Source organism: Oryctolagus cuniculus, chromosome 19 (assembly GCF_964237555.1).
Source record: "Oryctolagus cuniculus chromosome 19, mOryCun1.1, whole genome shotgun sequence".
NCBI lineage: Eukaryota > Metazoa > Chordata > Mammalia > Lagomorpha > Leporidae > Oryctolagus > Oryctolagus cuniculus.
In genome coordinates this window covers 41,195,363-41,215,035 of record NC_091450.1, presented here as the reverse complement: position 1 = coordinate 41,215,035, position 19,673 = coordinate 41,195,363, and the positions used below count along the sequence as shown (strand labels likewise).

General features: G+C 56.8%; 1 protein-coding gene across 1 annotated transcript in view; it reads right to left on the bottom strand.

The window, feature by feature from the left end:
- Window positions 1-19,673, bottom strand: part of TRRAP (transformation/transcription domain associated protein) — a 114,305-nt gene that overhangs the window by 72,477 nt on the left and 22,155 nt on the right. The window contains 10 exon segments of the mRNA XM_070063775.1: window positions 3,495-3,646; window positions 6,519-6,719; window positions 8,348-8,604; window positions 11,043-11,208; window positions 15,133-15,324; window positions 15,692-15,886; window positions 16,260-16,357; window positions 16,438-16,807; window positions 17,286-17,520; window positions 19,553-19,631. Coding sequence (XP_069919876.1) covers window positions 3,495-3,646; window positions 6,519-6,719; window positions 8,348-8,604; window positions 11,043-11,208; window positions 15,133-15,324; window positions 15,692-15,886; window positions 16,260-16,357; window positions 16,438-16,807; window positions 17,286-17,520; window positions 19,553-19,631 — 1,945 coding nt within the window.

Here is a 19,673-nt window from a genome sequence, read left to right as displayed (position 1 = left end):
CTTCTTGCTCTGTGTAACTCTGCCTTTCAAATAAATATATCAATCTTAAAACAACAACAAAGTGTCACCTTGAGGCCAGGACCGTAGCATAGCCAGTAAAGCTGCCACCTGTAGTGCCAGCATCCCATACGGGTGCTGGTTCAAGTCCCGGCTGCTCCACTTCCAATCCAGCTCCCTGCTCATGTGCCTGGCAAAGCAACAGAAGCTGGCCCAAGTGCTTGGGTCTTGTACCCACGTGCAAGACCCAGAAGCAGCTCCTGGCTTCAGATTGGCACAGCTCTGGCCACAGTAGCCATTTGGGGAGTGAACTAGCAGATGGAAGACCTCTCTCTCTCTGCTTCTGCCTCTCTGTAACTCTTTCCAATAAATAAATTTTTTCTAAAAAGAAAAAAAACAGCACTAGCTTCTTCCAATCTAGCACAGCTCTGCGAATGGAGCACCTCGCAGAATTTGTCCCAACTGCCTCGTTCTGCTTCTGAAGCCGATGAACCCGTCAAGGCTCTTCATTATCAGACGTCTCCAGAGGTGGAGAGAGGGTGCTCACGCACCCAGCTGGACCTGTGAGGCCGTCCCGGCTACCCTCGTGTTTATGAAGGTGCCCTAAGTGTGCTGCCGCCGTCCTTCCAATCTGCTCTTGCCCAGCGTCCCTGTGGGCTAAGCTGAAACCTGCTGTCAGCCAGGAGAGCAGGATCTTGCGTTCGCCTCCCGTGACAGCGAGCGCACTTGAAGATCCCGGCAGGCACAGTTCAGTTTGGCCCTGCCCAGCTCTCTCCGTCTTACCTACTGCAGGCATGTGGGAAGTGAACCAGATAGGCACTTTCTCCATCAGTCTGTCTCTCCAAAAAATGAATACTGCCACAGTGATAACCTTACAGGGGACAGACCAGACAGGCCTAATAACGCCATCTAGGCGGCATCACTTGCTGGCCTTTCACTCGTCGGAGACGACACACCCACACTGGGCACGGGTGAGCAGTGCACTTGGCTCGTTGCTGAGCAGTCTCCTGTGTCCACCGACCATGCATTTCCTATCTGCCAGACAGTAAGCACTCGGACTGCTCCAGTCCGTGTGACCTTTAAGGTGGAAGCTTCCCTGTAACTGTCACTTTAGCTGTGTCCCACTTTAGCTGAGGCCCATCCATCAGGCCTCAGGATCCACGGGTTTTGCGTCTGTGGATCCAGCCAACAGCACAGGGGAAGGTCTGACTGCACGTGCGCGCTCTTCTCTCGACCCTATTCCCCTCACGATGCAGTGTAGCGCTCCTTTATGTGACATTTAACATGCCAGCCGCGGTTCAGTCTACACGTGACCACAGCAAACACCACCTGCAATGCCGGCATCCCATGTGAGCGCCAAAGTCCTGGCTGCTCTACTTCCAATCCAGCTCCCGGCTAATGTGCAGACACCCTGGGAGAGCAGCAGATGGTCCCAGTGCTTGGACCCCTGCCACCCACACCACAGACCCAGATGGAGTTCCAGGCTCCTGGCTCCAGACCCTGGCCCAGCTCCAGTGCGGTAGCCATTTGGGGAGTGAACCCTCAGTTGAAAGACCACTCTCTTTCTTCCTGTCTTTTAAATAAATCAATCAGTCTTCAAAAAAACAAAAACAAAAACAAAAACAAAAAAAAAACCACACAAGAAGGTACACGTGGGCTCCGTGCGAATACCACAGAGTTCACTCCAGGGACTGGAGCATCCGTGGGTTCTGACATCGGCAGGGTTCCCGGAAGCAGCCGTGACCACAAGGAACAGCCGCACGGCTGCACTGCCGCTGTCTCTACTTTGTTCCTTTGTCGTCTCACAGCTTCCCTGGGGGAGCTTGGCTGTGTCTGCGTCTCCCACCTGGAACGTCTGTTCTGAGTTGAACACACCTCTGTTTCCTGAACGCCCTTCATGGCGTCCTCTCACCTCAGATCTGCTGTCTCCCTCCACATGGAGACCCTCTGCACCCTGGGCTTCACAGCTGCCCACCCACCGCCCACAGGCAGGCAGCCTCGTGGTCACCCAGCCTAGAACACGTCCCCCGTCTTCTGATCCGTGGCTACTTCCCCATCCTGTGTCCACGTGTGGATTCATGTTTCCGTGTCCTGCTCTGGACTCACTGAGCAAGAGCCTGTCTCTCACTTCTCGGCCACCCCCACCCCGTCCCTGGTCCCTGGGGGCCTCCGGCAGCACACGCCTTCCTCTGTCCTTCACTTCCCTCCCTCCCTCTTGGACTTTTCCATCTTCCTCTCTGCACCCATCGCCGGTAAGCACTGCACTTCTTACCTAACAGTTCTCTTCATTCCCAAGTCTAGACAATTTCTGTAGGTCTCTACCTCTGGGAGGGGTTCTGAGGTTCGCCTTTACTTTAAATTTCACAACCCAGGCATGATGACCCAGCCTGTGCAGGTCTGCCCCACCCGCTTCCTGTTGAGCTCTCACTCACATTGCTGTTTCCTCACGGAACGGCTCCCTCCAATGCCCTTTATATATATATGTGTGTGTGTGTGTATGTCATATAGTTATACATTAGACTTTATATGTGTGTATATACACACACACAATCTCCAAAAGACTATGATATATATGAAGGTCATGCACAGCCTTAAGTTGTAATAGGAAAATACACACACCACATGACAGGTGTCTGGACAAAGATCAGTGCCAGGTGCTGGGACAACACAGGAAGCACTGGGGGAATGGGCCAGGAGCCTCGATTCCTTGTGGCATAAAACCAAATGGAGGGGCCAGAGCTGTGGCACAGCAGGTTAAGCAGGTTAGCTGGCATCCCACATGGGTGCCAGCTCGTGTTCCAGCTGCCCCATTTTCAATCCAGCTCCCTGGTAATGACAAGTGTTCGGGCCTCTGCCCGCTGCATGGGAGACCTGGAGGACACCCTGGCTGTTGCGGCCATCTGGGGAGTGAACCAGCAGATAAAGATCGAGCTCTCTGTCTCTCCCTCTAACTCTGTCTTTCAATTAAGGAAAACAAATCTTTAAAAAAAAATGGAAGCAACACGGCAGACAGCAAGCGAGATCACCCCAATCCCCAAGCATCCAGATTCTCCTCTGTTCTCCAAGGCTAAAAGAAGAGCGCATGCAAACACAGAAACCTGGGCAGTCCCCGCCCACATGCCGCAGCGAGGGCCCACACCGGTGGAGGCAAAACACACTTGGGGTGGGCCAGGAGCTGGTAGAGCAGGCACGCCCCACCCACATCCCACAGCGAGGGCCCACACCGCAGGACAGAACGCACTTGGGGTGGGCCTGGAGCTGGTAGAGCGCCCCCCACCCCGCCCACATCCCGCAGCGAGGGCCCACACTGGCTGGGGCAGAAGGCAACTGGAGAGGGCCAGGAGCTGGAAGAGCGCCCCCCACCCCGCCCACATCCCGCAGCAAGGGCCCACACCCACAGGACAGAACGCACTTGGGGTGGGCCTAGAGCTGGTAGAGCGCCCCCCCAACCCGCCCACATCCCACAGCGAGGGCCCACACTGCGGGACAGAACGCACTTGGGGTGGGCCAGGAGCTGGTAGAGCGCGTGCTTGTTGTCCTCCAGGCTCATCATGGCCACCAGGAAGCACCTGATCACCTCCCACGCCTGCCGCCGGTAGTAGGGCTCCGTGTTGGCGCTCTTCAGGCAGTCCAGAGCCGTTTCGATGGCCTGCAACACGAAACACAAAACCACGGCGTGTACGGACATCTCGATCTGGAAAAGTCTCCCTGAAAGCACGGGCGGCACACACAGACCCCAACAAGCGCTCCTCCAACGGGCCCTCGGCCAGTCCCCAGACGGGACTGCACGGCGCCAACTAAAACCTGAGGCCGAGTTCAACACTCAGGGGAAGATGCGTGGAAGTCTCCGGGGACACATCTGCTGGCCTGAACCTGCACCTGGGAGCATGCGCACATGCGCACACACACACACACTGATCCTGACTGTGTCATCCACACTCAGACTGATCCCGATTCTGTATCATCCACACACACAGAGTCTTTAGTTTGCTGTCACACAAACACACATGTGCCTGCGCGCCCACGTCGAAGTTCTAATAACAAGAAAGATGAGCTGGGGCCAGCGCTGTGGCACAGAGGTTAAAGTTGCCGCCTGCAGAGCTGGCATCCCTTAAGCGCACTGCTGCTTCGAGTCTCAGTTGCTCCATTTCCCATCCAGCTCTCTGCTGTGTCCTGGGAAAGCAGTGGAAGATGGCCCAAGTCCTTGGGCTCCTACAACCGCGTGAGAGACCCAGAGAAGGCTCCTGGCTCCAGAGCCAGCTAGCAGCTCTAGCAGTTGCGGCCAATTGGGGAGTGAACCAGTGGATGGAATACCTCTCTCTCTCTCTCTCTTTCCCTCTCCTTCTCTCTCTCCTCCCCCCACATACCTCTGCCTCTCCTTCTCTGTGTAACTCTTTCAAATAAATAAATCTTTAAAAAGAAAGAAGGGGGGGAGGGAGGAGAGTTTCTTGAGGCCACAGACTCTGAGATCAACCTAAGAGATGGCCGTGTAAGCTTTTTTAAAATTGTCTCTTCAAAAGAGAATAAGGTTTACATCATTTTTCCCCCAGAAAACCTACACAGACAGCTACACACACACACATTTTTATCATGTTCATTTCAATTAGCTCCATCAGGAACATGGGGTGGCACAATCACACACAAAATTAACTTGAAGCCTTCATGGTAATCATACACAACTCAAGGAACAGGTCAGTGTTAACAGTTAACACCTCTCTCTCTGCCTCTGCCTCTGCCTCTGCCTCTCTAATTCTGCCTTTCAAATACAAAAGATTTATTCATTTATTTGAAAGGCAAAGTTACACACAGAGAGAAGAGAGAGAGAGGTCTTCCATCCACTGGTTCACTCAACAGATGGCAACAGCTGGAGCTGCGCTGGTCTGAAGCCAGGAGCCAGGAGCTTCTTCTGGGGCTTTCACATGGGTGCAGGGGCCCAAGGACTTGGGCCATCTTCCATTACTTTCCCAGGCCATAGCAGAGAGCTGGATGGGAAGTGGAGCAGCCGGGACTTGAACCCGGCACCCATATGGGATGCTGGCACTGCAGGCGGCGGCTTTACCTGCTACACCACAGTACCAGCTTCAATGAATTAATCAATGACCTGCGAGGAAGAGTCAAGGGTTGCTCACTGTGCCAAATGCAAAGCTGCCTCACGCAGTCATGGCACTTGGCCTGACCAGGGCCCACGGGCTGTGTTGCAGCCCACTGGGACAACGCCTGCTCGCCCAGAGGCCTCTGCAGTACCTCCTCCTGTCCGTGCAACCCAGCGGAGCTGTTAGCAGCCAGCTGCAAAACCTCACCTCTCCCATGCATCAGCTGCTTTGGGCCAAAGCCACTTCTAAAGGGATCTTTTTGCTCTGCTCAGTCTATACAGAAGGCAAGCAAAATCAGATGCCTTAGTCTCCACTGTGTCCACCAACCCTGCCACTGCCAGGGTGAAGCACGGGGACACTGACCTGAGAGAGTCACCCAAGACGCAGCCAAGTGCTGCTAGCAGAGAGACGTTTGCTGGGTGGTTTCAACACAGACAGAGAATCCTGGCCGCCAGTGCTCTCTGGGGAGCAGTGTGCTCGCCTGGAAAACACCCTGAAGAAGGGCTGCACGATGGGCTGGGGTGGGCAGCCCTGCTCCGGGGGAGCCCGCGAGAAGAGACAGGCCTGAGAAGTCGAGGGGCAGGCAGAAGGAGATGGCCACAGACAACCAGTGCAGAGTGACACTCAGCCCTCCTCCCCACCTAGCATTTGGGGAAGTCTGGTATTTAAAAAAAAAACCCGCTGTGTGGGGGAGCCTCTCACACGGGAGAGCCAGCCGGGCACACTGCAGGCTGAGCCTGGCCCAGGGAGCGAGGAACGCGGCTGCAGGCCGCACAACACTGGTCGGCAAGGGGCATGGGAGTCCGGCTGCGTCACTCCACAGCACCGCACCCACAAGGCTACCGCAACGTCCTCTCAACAGCAGCCGACGTACAGGAGCCAGCTAAGAGTCCCGGACCACAAGGCAGAACGCCAGGATATGAGCAGGAAAGGAGCGGCCAGGACTGTGGGCTGGCCCACAGTTGGCAACAAATGCAAGCGTGAGGCAGTAAAGGGGCGAACAACACGCAAGTGCCGAGACCCAGGACGGCATCTGGTAAGATGCCAGGAACCCAGAGAGCAGCCCAGGAGCCGAGAGCCAGGAACAAGAGGACCAGAGCCGTGTCTAGGGGAGGGCAGCGACCAGGCAACCTGGGTTCTAGATGGAGCTAGAGCCTAGGGGACCGGGAGGCCATAGTCCAAGGGCAAGAGGGGCTGGGCATCACCTCCCCGTCACCAGGACAGAGGGAACCGTGCCAGGATCCCAGGGCCCCAGATTCTTGGGGAAACATCCCGCCATGGGCGCCTGCAAAGCCACCTGTGCTGATCGAGGTGATCCTGAGCGGGAAGTTCTCCCAGGAAATCCCACCGTGTGTACAGGCTGTCACACAGACATCCACTCTAACAAGGAGACACAGATCCGCACCAACCCCCTGCCTCCCACTTTACCTTCTCCATGGGGAGCTGAAGAGATGCTTTACAGTCGGCAAACTCCACGGTAATGCTGGGGCCTTGAACTTCCGTCACGACGTAGTGCAGCTTCTGGGACTCCTTTAACATCTTCCTGTTGCTGCCGCCAAACTTGCCCAGGACACGGTAGGCCACGTGAGAGATGCTATCGGCAGGATTGCGTAAAGTGCGCCACAAAGCCTAGAACCCAACGTGCTTCGTGAAGTCATCTCAGGGGAACACGGTCACAACTCCAAATGCCAAGTAAGTCACAGCACAGCGCGACGGCAACAATCCCACCCCCCACACCCCAGAGGCAGCTCCCTCCTCACGCACACATGCCCACCAATGTGCCCACGAACGTGCCCTGTGCTCCCGCGAGACGGACGAGGGAGCGTGCTCCAACCACGCACGGAGCACCACAGGAAGACTGCCAAGCCAGAGCAGTCAGAAAGGCACAAGGCCAGGCGGGAGCTCAGAGTCAGGGAGAGCCGGCGAGTTCCCAGGCTTTGTAACGTGCAGACTGGGTAAGCGAGTGCCACATACACATCAGAGAGGACTGGTCACGGGGAAGGCGCGGGTGCTGGGATCACCTCCATCACAGAACTACAGGAGCAGCGATTCATGCACAGCCCCAACACTCAGCTGCCACCAACACTCAGTCAGCACCTCGTCTCTTCCCTCGGGTCATCCTAAACCCTAGAGGTTCCCACAGTCCACAGCTCCACTACCTCTCCAGCAGGGTCAAGCACCACCACCCAGTCAACGCCTCGTCTCTTCCCCGGGGTCATCCTACACCCTAGAATTCCCACAGTCCACAGTACACTACCTCTCCAGCAGGGTCAAGCACCACCACCTAGCAACACTCAAGCTTAGCACACCGTCTCAGCTCTTTTCTCTAAACCAAGCAAAATCCCAATTCTCTCGTTTCTCCAGGCCCAAAGGTGGGTCTGAGCCCTTCCCCAGCACCGAGCCTCGTGTTCCCCAGGAGCAGGGGCCTCAAGAGACCGCCACTGTGCCACTTGTAAGGACTGTGGGGTTACTGTGCTGTGACCTTGCCCAGGTCAGGCACTGCCGGCCTCAGGGTGTGGCAGGAAGGCCTGGCTCCCGTACACCTGGGTCAGGACCGGGGCCTGCCTGCCTGCCAGAACCAACAGTGCTGCTCCCAACTCTCTAAGTGACTGCAGACCCACGTCCCACCCCCACGCCGCCTCCTCCCAGCCCAGATGCAGCTCAAGGACCAGACGTCAGAACAGGCAGGAAAGCCTCCCAGCCACCTTCTCAGGTCCACACCGCAGAGACCCCCAGCCCCAGGAGTGACCAAGTCTCTGACCCCTCTCCAGATCCAGTCCTGTGTCCTAAAGAGGCAGACGAGAATGTAACAGACGAGCAGCCCAGACCTGCCATGAGTCCCAGCCACATCACCCATCAGCAACGCAGCAAAGCATGAAGGGAAACCCTCAGATGCTGAGCACACCATACCCACGGAACAAGAGCTTCGTCTTCCGAACAACCGCCACCATCAACTGCCCCTCCCCGGGGTGGGGTGGGGCCTGCTGCCCTTTGCTACCTGACCGCCGGTCTTGGGGTTCGTCTGTGGCCACACACTGACAAGTCGCCCTCCTAAGTCACCACCTGAGACCACACCACTTGCAGAAGTGCTCTGACGACAAGGGAACACCGCAAAGCAAGGATCCATTCAACAATCCCAATATCTCTTTCCGTCTTCTAATATATCAGTCAGCAGAGTCCACAGGAGACAGAGGCCAAGAAAAACTAGAAACACCAGCGTCTGGCGCCCCCTGCTGGTGAAGGGAGCGCACACTCACCTGCATGAGCTCTGCTCGCACTGGCTGGATGTGGTCGTACAGGAAGTCAGGCTGCAGGTTGTCCACACACAGCTCCAGAGTCCGCAGGCCCTGGCTGACCAACGTCTGCGAGCCATTGAGCGCAGACACCAGGGGATCCATGAGCATGGGCAGATAGGGCAGCAGAGAGCTCAGCCGCACGGGCACCGTGAGACACAGCTCCACGAAGAGGTCCTTCATGTGCTGCTTGTGCAGGCCGCTCTGCAGCATGTTCAGTCCTGGAAGGCGGAGGCGGTGAGTGCCAGCACCGGCGGGGGCGGTGGGTGCCAGCCCCGGCAGGGGCGGTGAGGGCCAGCCCCGGCGGGGGCGGTGAGGGCCAGCCCCGGCGGGGGGCGGCGGGTGCCAGCACCGGCGGGGGGCGGTGAGGGCCAGCCCCGGCGGGGGCGGTGGGTGCCAGCACCGGCGGGGGCGGTGGGTGCCTGCCCCGGCGGGGGCGGTGAGGGCCTGCCCCGGCGGGGGCGGTGAGGGCCTGCCCCGGCGGGGGTGGTGGGTGCCAGCACTGGCAGCGCTCGCCGAGGGCAGGGTCCCAGGCCTGTGTCCCCTCTGCTCTGTCCCTGCATCTGTGAGCCCTCCTGTGGTAGCCACAACACACTGAAGATCATAAAACTACTAAGCTCCGTACGTAATATTAAATTTAAATATTATGTCCTTAAAATGTAAATAACACGGGCCAGTCCCGTGGCATAGTAATTAAGCCAATGCTGCAGTGCCAGCATCCCATAGAGGTGCCAGTTCAAGTCCCCATTGCTCTATGTCTGATACAACTCCCTGCTGTGGCCTGGGGAAGCAGAAGATGGCCCAAGTGCTTGGATCCCTGCACCCACGTGGGAGACCCAGAAGAAGCTCCTGGCTTTGGTCTGGCCCAGCTCCTGCCATTGTAACCATCTGGAGAGTGAACCAGCAGATGAATGATCTCTCTGTCTCTCCCTCTAAGTCTGCCTCTCAAATAAATCTTTAAAAAAATTCAATGACATTATCAGTCATTTTTCAAAAACCACATTATGCTATTGATAAGCCCTATCTAAAGCACAGATGTCAATGGGATGCGTTCACGTCAAGGCCACAGTTGGCAAACTTCCTTCTTCGGGCCTCCAACAGAACATGGTTAAGGTCCATGCTCTAACAACCATTTCTTTTTCAATTTGAGAGGTAGAGACTGTGGGGAGCAACTCGGACTAGACTAAGTTACTGGAATTAAGACTTATACTATGCATCTGCTCTCCCACAATATGGCGCTGGGAGAGGAGTAAACAGCTTCTACACAGCTGCCTCTCACCAACTTGACAAGCTGCAGGAGCTGCTCCTGATTGGAGGAGAGCAGTGTGCTCGGCGTGTGGGTAGCAGAGTTGGGACTGGTGGAAGAGGACTCTAAAGGAGGAGAGAGACAACATGCACCAGGAACATCTAAGGGGAACATCCGGATAACATCTGAGCAGCCCCCGAGAGAGCCAGCCGGTGGTGTGCCACTCCCCCGCGGAAGTGGGGAAAGTGGCAGGGGGAACCGCCCTTCCACGGAGGCGGAAGGACGGCAGCCAACCCGGGAAGAACCAGCAGCAAACCCGGGAAGGGCCGAGCAGACAAAAGAACAGCCCAGGGTCCTGTGTCGTTCCTCCACGAAGAGGGGGAGCGACAGAGACACAGAGCCTGTGCCATCCACTGATGCACTCCCCCAACATCTCAAAGGTCAAAGCCAGGAGCCAAAACTCCACCTGGCTCTCCCACAGGTGGCAGGGACCCGACCACCTGAGGCATCCTGCTGCCTCCAGAGTCAGTACCAGCAAGGAGCTGAAATCGGGAGCTGGAGCCAGGGCTCAAATCCAAGTGTTTCAGTGTGGAACGTGGGTGTCCGAACCAGGACCTTGACTGCTAGGTCCCCTTTTGTCTGTTACAGAGAGGAGCCTCCTGGGAAAGCCAGCCCAGCCACCGCAGGACGATGAGCCACCGTCCCACTGAGGACCAAGAAACAACAGTGGGCACCGAACAAGGCACATCCGACGTGGCACAGGCCGCAGCAGAATGGCACAGAGCTCACCCGGCGGATATCACAAAGCACGAGGACCACACTCAGAACACAAAGGAGGAGACCGTGAAGGGGGCCAGCACCAAGCTGCCGGGAGAGGATCCCTGTTAACAGCCAGGAGGGGAGAGAGAAGCTGGGGACGTCAGCCAGCCTGGGGGCAGGGACGACTGCACGATGGGTTAGCATGGACACGCAAAACTTCAGTCTCTTCCCAAGGGCTCATCTTAGAAAAATAAAACAAGAACCCTAGGCCAAAATTTCCAATCAGTTCACACCCGTGAATACTCCAGGGACCAAGCTGCCCTCGAACTGTGTGTCACTGAGAGCACTCCTGATCACAGGACTTCCAAGTTTCCAGCTGTACAAACTAGAAAACATAATCAGCTTTCCAGCCCACATTTTCCTTCTTTCTCCTTGTCTAGGCATTCCTGACCTGACCAAGCCCCTTTCTTTCTAGACTTGCTCACCCCACACCACAAAAAGGCAACCGCGCTGTAACTGGGGAAACCCGCATCTCCCAAACCCCATTCCAGTCTGGGGAGGGAACAGAGCGCCCAGCCCACAGCCTTGGAAGAAGGGCAGGGAAGGCACCAGGGATGAACTCCGGCAATCCCCCGGCAGCCCTCGCACACTCACCTTGCAGGAGGTTGGGGAGGAGGGGCAGGAACTCCTGGTACAGGAGGTCGTGGCTGCCCCCGCCGATGGAGCGGAAGAGCGCCCGGAGCAGCAGGAAGTAGTTGTAGGGCTCCTTGGCTGTCTGTGCGAGCTCCATCGAGCTGTTCACAATCTTGTGCAGGTGAGGCTGTGGGGGGAGGAGACCAATCAGTGGGCTCCAGATGAGGGTCCACACACGCACCTGGAGCAATCCACAGCTCCACCGCAACCCAACAGCAAAGAAAACAATAAAGTAAGCCCCTCCCACCGTTTATTTACTCAGATTAACTTCTCCTGAAGGGCGCTGCTGGCTCCCAGCAGCTCGTCTGGGGGAGCAGCAGTGCACGGCCCCTGCCCACAGGAAGGGGTCAGCCGGCTGCACACGTCCAGCGCACACACGATCACTCCTGCAGGGAGCCACACAGGCAAGCCCGGTTCCTGTGACCACCTTCACGTGAGATGTACCTCAAGGAACTGAAATCTCTCTAGCAATCCAACCAAAGATCGTGTTTGCAAGACTCAAAAACAAAGCATTCACAGGGACCCTCCTTTAAAAAACCCACTTGTTAGTTCTTAAGGGGATTTAATCCACACTGTAAAGCGCGTTAGCTTTGCACTTCAAACGCCAGTCTTGGTTTTGACGTGTCGTGGGCTGTTTAGCCTGAAACCTTCCTGCACGCTTCCAAACTGCACTGTGTGTAGCATGATTACAGAATCCAGAGGTCATTCTATTCAACTGAAGTGCTATGACGGGGCCGGCGCTGTGGGACAGCGGCTGAGGGCCCCGACCTGCAGTGCCGGCACCCCATATGGGCGTGCTGGAGTGCTTTTCTGGCACAGTATCCAGCAGGCTCGCCTCTCAGCGCGTCCTGTTTGGGTTTGTTCTGTTTCCTCTGTGCTGTCCTGCAGTGCTGGCGAGAGGCATCCCGTCCTTAACTTCCATGCTGTCACAGACTCCGTGTAAGCTTGCCGGTAACTGAACGAGGGCCGGCCCCGGCACCAACCACCACCTGCACACTGCCCCCAGAAACAGCAGATCCTGCTGCGCCCTCACTCTTCCCAGGGGAAACGTCTCCTCAGACCCCAGTGGGGACAACATCCTGCTTGCTGCAGGAAGTAAAACATCATGCCTTAAGAGGGCGTGAATTTTGGCGAGGTTTTGTTCTGCCACCTGCTGCTCCAGGCAGGTTTTAGACATTTGCTAGATTCAAGTTAACTGGTGAGATCCAACTAGGCGAGATTCGTGATCTCTGGGAATGTGTGGGGAGCAGCCCGGACTGGACTGAGTTACTGGAATTAAGACTTATTCTATGCATCTGCTCTCCCACAATATGGCGCTGGGAGAGAAGTAAACAGCTTCCGCACAGCTGCCTCCAGTTCAACCAATAAACTGTAGGACTTGCTCCTGATTGGAGAGCAGCGTACTCGGCGTGTGGGCAGCCGAGTTGGGATTGGCGGAGGAGGACTATAAAGGAGGAGAGAGACAGCATGCACCAGGAACATCTATGGGGAACATCTAAGGGGAACATCTGAAGGAACGCCTGTGCGGCCCCCGAGAGAGCCGGCCGGCGGTGTGCCGCTCCCCTGCGGAAGTGGGGAATGTGGCCAGGGGGAACTGCCCTTCCACGGAGGTGGAAGGGATAGTAGCCAACCCGGGAAGAACCAGCAGCAAACCCGGGGAGGGCCGAGCAGACGAAAGAACAGCGCAGGGTCCTGTGTCGTTCCTCCACGAAGAGGGGGAGCGACATAATGGTGCCGTGACTCGGATAGGAAACCTAGGACGGATAGGAAACTTAGGAGGGAAGAAACGGGAAGAACTGGGAAAATATCGGAGAGAGAGACTAGCAAACAGCCTAGGGAAAAGCTGATGAAAAAGGTGCCGGAAAAGCTATTGAAAGCCTAGGCATAGACTCAGATACGGACTACGGGGGGAAGCTGGGAGAAATCTCTAAGGTCGAAAGCGAAAGTGAAAGCTAGAACAAACAGACTCGGACGCGGACTGTGGGGAGAGGCCAGGAGAAATGAGGGAGGAATATCGTTGGAGGAAAGTTTGGGGAAATATACCGGGTAGAGAAAAATGTTAGGGAAATTGAAGCCGCGGGGGGCAGGCCGAGGCGGAAACGGAAGCCACTTTGGGATTCTCAAGTTAGCCCGGGAATAGGGGGCGAAAAGTTGAAACCAGAAGCTGAAACGTAAGCCAGATTGGGATCCGTCTGATTAGCCCGGGGAGCAAAGGACGGGAAGCCAAACCGTGGGGCGGAGACGTATGCTGGGTTGAATTCGCCAGGCTAGCCCGGGGAACTTGGATTGAATGCTAGTGGTGGAGACGCAAGTGACGCTGTGTGACTCGCGGAGGCTGCCGTGCGCAGACAGAGCGTGCGGGGCTCAAGTACATAGGGAACGCGGGGCTAGCGCAGAGACCGCGGAGCGTGCGCGCAGAGCCTGGAACCCGCCGGCGGGGCGAGGCGCCGGGAAGCCACGCAGAGCCGTGAAGCTGCCGCGGGGCGAGGTGCCGAGAAGCAGCCTCGGGGCGAGCGCCGCCGGGAAGCCGCAGGGATAAGAGAAATAGAAGTTTAGAAGTAAAGTGAGAGAAATAGGAATGCTGGAAGATAGAAGTAAAATGGGAGAAATAGGAATGCCCGGAGATAGAGAAATAGAGAAATAGAAAGGCCTCCCCTCAACATGGCAATGAGAAAGCTTGGATTCGGCCTGCCTGATTAAGTGAGGCGATGAGCACCTGCGGCGGCTAGCAGCTTATGCGCCGCAGGTCACCGAAGACAGGCACGAATTAACATCAGTAAGGCTTCCCCACAATACAACAATTAGGAGGCTTGGATTCGGTCTGCCTGATTAAGGCGGTAAGCACCAGCAAGCAGCTCGACCAGAGTATGAGCTGCAGGTCACCGAAGATAGGCACGAACCAACACTAATAAGTCTCCCCCACAATACGGCAATGAGAAAGCTTGGATTCGGTCTGCCTGATTAAGGTGGTAAGCGCCAGCAGGCGGCTCGACCAGAGTGTGAGCCGCAGGTCACCGAACACAGGCACGCATCAGCGCCAAAAAACCTCCTCACAACATGGCGAAGAGAGGACCCGGATTCGGTTTGCCTGATTGATAGGACTTGTAAGAACCTGTGGCAACTCTAGCAAGTAGAGCAGAGTGTGTGCCGCGGGACACCGAAGACAGGCGCATATCAACGCCAAAAAATAAAAAGAAAGGGGGATCTGTGGGGAGCAGCCCGGACTGGACTGAGTTACTGGAATTAAGACTTATTCTATGCATCTGCTCTCCCACAATATGGCGCTGGGAGAGAAGTAAACAGCTTCCGCACAGCTGCCTCCAGTTCAACCAATAAACTGTAGGACCTGCTCCTGATTGGAGAGCAGCGTACTCGGCGTGTGGGCAGCCGAGTTAGGATTGGCGGAGGAGGACTATAAAGGAGGAGAGAGACGGCATGCACCAGGAACATCTACGGGGAACATCTAAGGGAACCCGTGCAGCCCCCGAGAAGAGCCGGCCGGCGGTGTGCCGCTCCCCTGCGGAAGTGGGGAATGTGGCCAGGGGGAACTGCCCTTCCACGGAGGTGGAAGGGATAGTAGCCAACCCGGGAAGAACCAGCAGCAAACCCGGGGAGGGCCGAGCAGACGAAAGAACAGCGCAGGGTCCTGTGTCGTTCCTCCACGAAGAGGGGGAGCGACAGGAATGTGTGGCGAGACAGTTCCTCCACGGTGGTGATAAAGGAACACAAGCTGGATCTGACATGGAAGAGCAAGGAAAGGCTCCTGAAACACACTGCTGCTCACGGTCGGAGTGGGCACCAAGACGAGGGCCTCTGCTCCTTCCGTGTCCTTTGCTTCACTTCACTTTAAAACCAGCAAGGACGATCAAGGTGCTCCCGCCTTGGGGGGTCCACAGGAAGAGACTAACGGTGGCACCACCAGTCACAACGCGCCCGCTCACCAAGCGGCCGACCAGACAAACTGGGTACTCGGCCAGTTTCCACTCAAAGTGACAACCCAATCTGACGACAAACCCTGAACACACGGCTCCCGACAGGGAGCCAGCCTTACCTTCAGCATCTGCTCGTTTTCAGCTGCGAAGAGGGAGACGGAGCCAAAGACCAGTTTAAACAGCTTGAGGTACAGGTTGGAGAGCTCCACGTTGGAGCCCATCTCCGGCAGCCGATCCAGGAGATACTCCACCAGAATTGTGGCGAACAGCGCCGAGGTAGTGGGATTGGCCAGGAAGGAATTGGCAACAATCTGTCAAAACAAGAGCTGCGTGGGACTCACGGCATCGGCATCCCTCCCCCAACACGCGACACCGACCCCCAGTCAGGCACCGCTAGGCAATTAATCATCCACCTAGGAGGGAGCAAACACCACCGGTTTGCTGAGCTCTGAGCAGAGCTGCAAGCGCTGGCTGCGATTTCGTCCTGGCCACCGAAGACGAGGAGCCTGCGTTTACGCACGCTTCATTTCTGCACAGGGAGGGGGACACCTCCAAGCGCGTGTCCCGGCCACTTCCCTAGATTCTGCTCTACAGGCACGCTTCCGCAACGCTGTTGTTAACATCTCCAAAATGAAGGCGGCCACGCAGCCAGCAGACAGACGAGGACGGTGCCCGCACCTGCAGAGCGTAGTTCTTCGCGATCCTCTCCACCATGTACGGGACCGTGGTCTGGAAGATCTCCTTGAACGTGAGGGGGTTCATCATGGTGAAGACGCCGGCGAAGTGCTCCAGCACCTCCTTCTCCTCCTTCATGCGCACCGTCTGGCAGTTGGCGACGCGGATGTAGGTCTGGCCGCTGCCTGCGATCTGGACCTGGTGTGGGGGAAGCACCGCGGGTGTCAGAGCGCAGGCCCTGTGCAGACACTGCCACCGCTCACGTCACTCAACACGGCCCTCGAACTTAATAAAGCATCCTCCCATCTTTTCAATTCATTTTTCTCATCGTAATTGTAGAAAAGGATATTTTTTAAAAAGTCTTCACTAGGAAAAAAACTTAGCAGACCTCAATTCTGTTTCTACTGCATTCCACGTCTGCCACCTGCACCACAAAACGCACCAGCTGCGACTGTCCCCGGTCAGAATGCTCAGCACGAACGCAAGGCTAGGCTGCCGGGCGCAGGCACAGGGCCGGCGCCTCTGGTTCCAAGTGGCATCCTCCCACTTCCCGGAGGGCACACGCCCTTACCTGATAAATATCCAAAGCCTGCATGGCGTATTTCACGAGCTTGATGTAGATCTGTGTTTCCTTGGGCTGCAGCTGCTTGTTGGGGATGAACTGAGCTTCTGGAAGAGAGGGAGCACGTGAGCCGTGGGCCAGGCCCCTGCCCGAGAAGCCGCTCCCACGAGGCACGAGGGGGAATTACCACCGGGCGCTTTGCAGGACGTGATGCCCCACGTGATGGTCTTGACGCCACACACCAGCGTCTTCACCAAGCTCCGGCAGTCCGTGACCTGGAACGTCTGCTTGTCTTCCTTATCCTTTTCTCCTTGCTTCTCAAAGGGCGGCACAGGGGCCGGGGTCACTGGGGTCACTGGGGTCGCTGGGGTGGGGGGTGGGGGCGGGGCCGGGGTGGGCACAGGGGCGGGAGAGGGGGTGGGGCCCGGGGCCGCGGGGGCCGTGGGCACCCCAGGCAGGGCTGCTTCCACAGCTCCCAGTTCCGACTGAGGCTTGCACTTCTTGAAAATGGCAGAGAGCTGGTACCGAGCAATGGTGTGGAATTTGAGGACAAAAACCTGATGGGAAGAGAAGAGAAGGTCGAGGAGGGAAGACAGAAATGAGAGGTCACTCCTGTTCTAAGAGGCGGGAAGGCGCACAAGGGGAAGCAGATGAACAGTGCCCTCACCCCGTCCTGTCTCCACCTCTGCCTCGGGGGAGGGGGCGACGGCCAGGTGGGCAGGCGTGGGTTCCACCCAGGCCACAGACCTCGCCCAGGCACCCACCCAGGGTCTCCCTGGAGGTGTCCACAGCCGAGTGAGCGCTTGGCCACGGTGCCTGGAAAGAACTCTTCCAACCAGTCACGGGCGGAAGTGAGCCAGGCGCTTCCACAGGGGACTTTTCCCAGTGCGCCCGGCACTCGGGGGAGCAGACACTGATGACCCATGCGTACGGGCTGCCGCAGCGGCACAGCAGGGCACTCACTGGCTGGGCTGCACGCGGCTGGCTAACCGCGGCCCGGCAAGCTCAGTGCCGGCGAGGAGGGGCGGGGCGCACCTCGAGCATGCGCATCAGCACGTCCCTGCCGTTGCCGCTCTCCTGCTCGCTCTTGGAGCGGATGCAGTCCACCAGGTTCAGCAGGAGCTTGCAGGACATGGTCTGGATGCTGCTGGGCAGGGACTCATCGTCGATGTTCTTGGCAAAGAGCTGGACGGCGAGGGAGAGGTCGCTGAGGGGCAGGTGCTGGCGGACGTGGTGCACGAGGTCAGCCAGCGTGCTGTAGGCGAGCGGCCTGCGGGCAGAGACCCCCCGCACTCAGCCCACCGCAGGGAGGCACAGCCACGGGGGCGCGCTGTACACGGGCACCGTGCCCCCACGTCACCCTCCAGGTCCCCCACTTCCCAGCTTACGAGGCCGACTTCGAGTGTGTCACACAGGCCCTGACCGTCGGCAGCGGGATCGTGCGCTGGACGGGTTTTGGAGCTCACAACAGTCTGTGTCCACAGACTGGTCACTCGGGCGACGCTAACGTGCAGGCTGCTAGTTCTTCCACTAAACAGGTGGACGTGTGCCACGTGCCAGACCCTGGGCTAAACACCAGGCCCCCCAGTGACCACAGTTAACAGAGCCCCTGCCCTCACGAGACTTACTTACGGGAGGGGAGCACGTAAGAAAGAAGTTACGCATGTTGGCAAGAGCCCAAGCAGATGGGACGAGGGCAGGGTGAGCTACACCTGTGGGGTCTCCTTGAGGACAAAAAGGAACCAGGAGGCAAAAACACAGAGAAATTTCCAGATGGGGCAATGGGAGAAGACACAGGCCCTGAGGGAAGCTGCCCGGAACAGCTGAGTAGCGCAGGGCCAGGACGGCTGCGGCAGGTCAGAGAGGGGCAGCAACACTGGCAGATGCAGGACGGGAGGCAGAGCTGACCCACACAGACACTTCTGTGCCGGGGTCGAGTCTGCGTTTTGTCGAAGGGCAATGGGGAGGCACTGAGGGTTTCAAAAGGAGCCACAGGATCTGATGTCTGATTCTAGGCAGGCCCAGCTCCCAGGGCTCACGTGGTCTCACTTGATATTTTCTAGCAATATTTTGATACAGAATACAGTGTGTCCATCCAGAGCGCCCTGTGCATTCTTCAAAAGACCCATCATACCTCCCCACTAGGAGCAAAAGTTGACAAACACTGATGCACTTTACATTTAAAGGCCACGAAATACTAACTCCCTCCTTTAGCAAGGATAACTCGTCACGTTTTCGTAAGTGCAAGCAACAAAAGAAATGCTCTAAAATATCAGCGACGTCGGGTGAGCTCCCTGTGCGACAGCAGAAATACTTCAAAATATCCCCGGCGTCACGTGAGCTCCCTGTGCAGGGCCCACAGGCTTTCCCCCGCTATTTCTTAGCAGATTATCTAATATTCTTTACCCTTTTTTATTGCTGGAAAGGCACAGTTAGAGAAGGAGAGACAGAGAAATAGAGGTCAGCTCTCCACCCACTGGTCCATTCCCCAGACGGCCGCAATGGCCGCGGCTGGGCCAGGTCAAAGCCAACAGCCTGGAAATCAGGGCCTGCACTTTGGCGTAGCAGGTAAAGCCACCGCCTGCAATGCCAGCATCCCATACAGGCACTGGTCTGTGTCCCGACTGCTCCACTGCCAATCTAGCTCTCTGTTAACGGGCTGGGAAAAGCAGGGAGGATGGCCCTAGAGTTTGCGACCCTGACACCCAGGTGGGAGACCTGGAAGAAGCTCCTGGCTCCAACTCTGGTCTGGTCCAGACCAGGCCACTGGGGCTATCTAGGGAGCAAACCGGCAGATAGAAGACCTAACTCTTTCAAATAAAATTTTTTTAAATCTTACAAAAAAAAAAGGCAGAGAGCCCGGAAATCCATCCAGGTCTCCCATGTGGCTGACAGAGATCCAAGCACACGAGCAGGAAGTGGAGCCGCTGAGACCCAAACCGGCATTCCCATGAGCGGACAACTTCACAGCCACAGGCTCAACCTGCTGCACCACACCAACGCCTAGATTATCAAATAGTCTTAAACCAGATCGTCAAATACTCTGACAAAATACAATCTGCTACATGGAAAGCCAAAAAAAAAAAAAGAAAGAAAGAAAAAACTAGTAAAGTTCTTACCTACAATTCAAAACAAAACAGTTATTCTGGCTTCTTCCTTTAAGCTACGACACAAGAAGCAAGCTAAGGCCTTTCCAGACAGCCCGCCATCCTAACTCCACGCTTCTTTGAAGGCTCAGCACGTTACAAGCTGGCGGTCGCCGCCCAGCGCCTGAGCACCCAACGTCCAGCCCAGCCTCGTACCTTAGCGTCTCCCGAGCCGTGTACCCCGAGCCGATGAGAATGGACTCATCAAACAGCTTGTCCATGCAGGGGATGAACTCTGCAAGGCAAAGGTCCACACGCAGGTCACTCACAGCCAAGC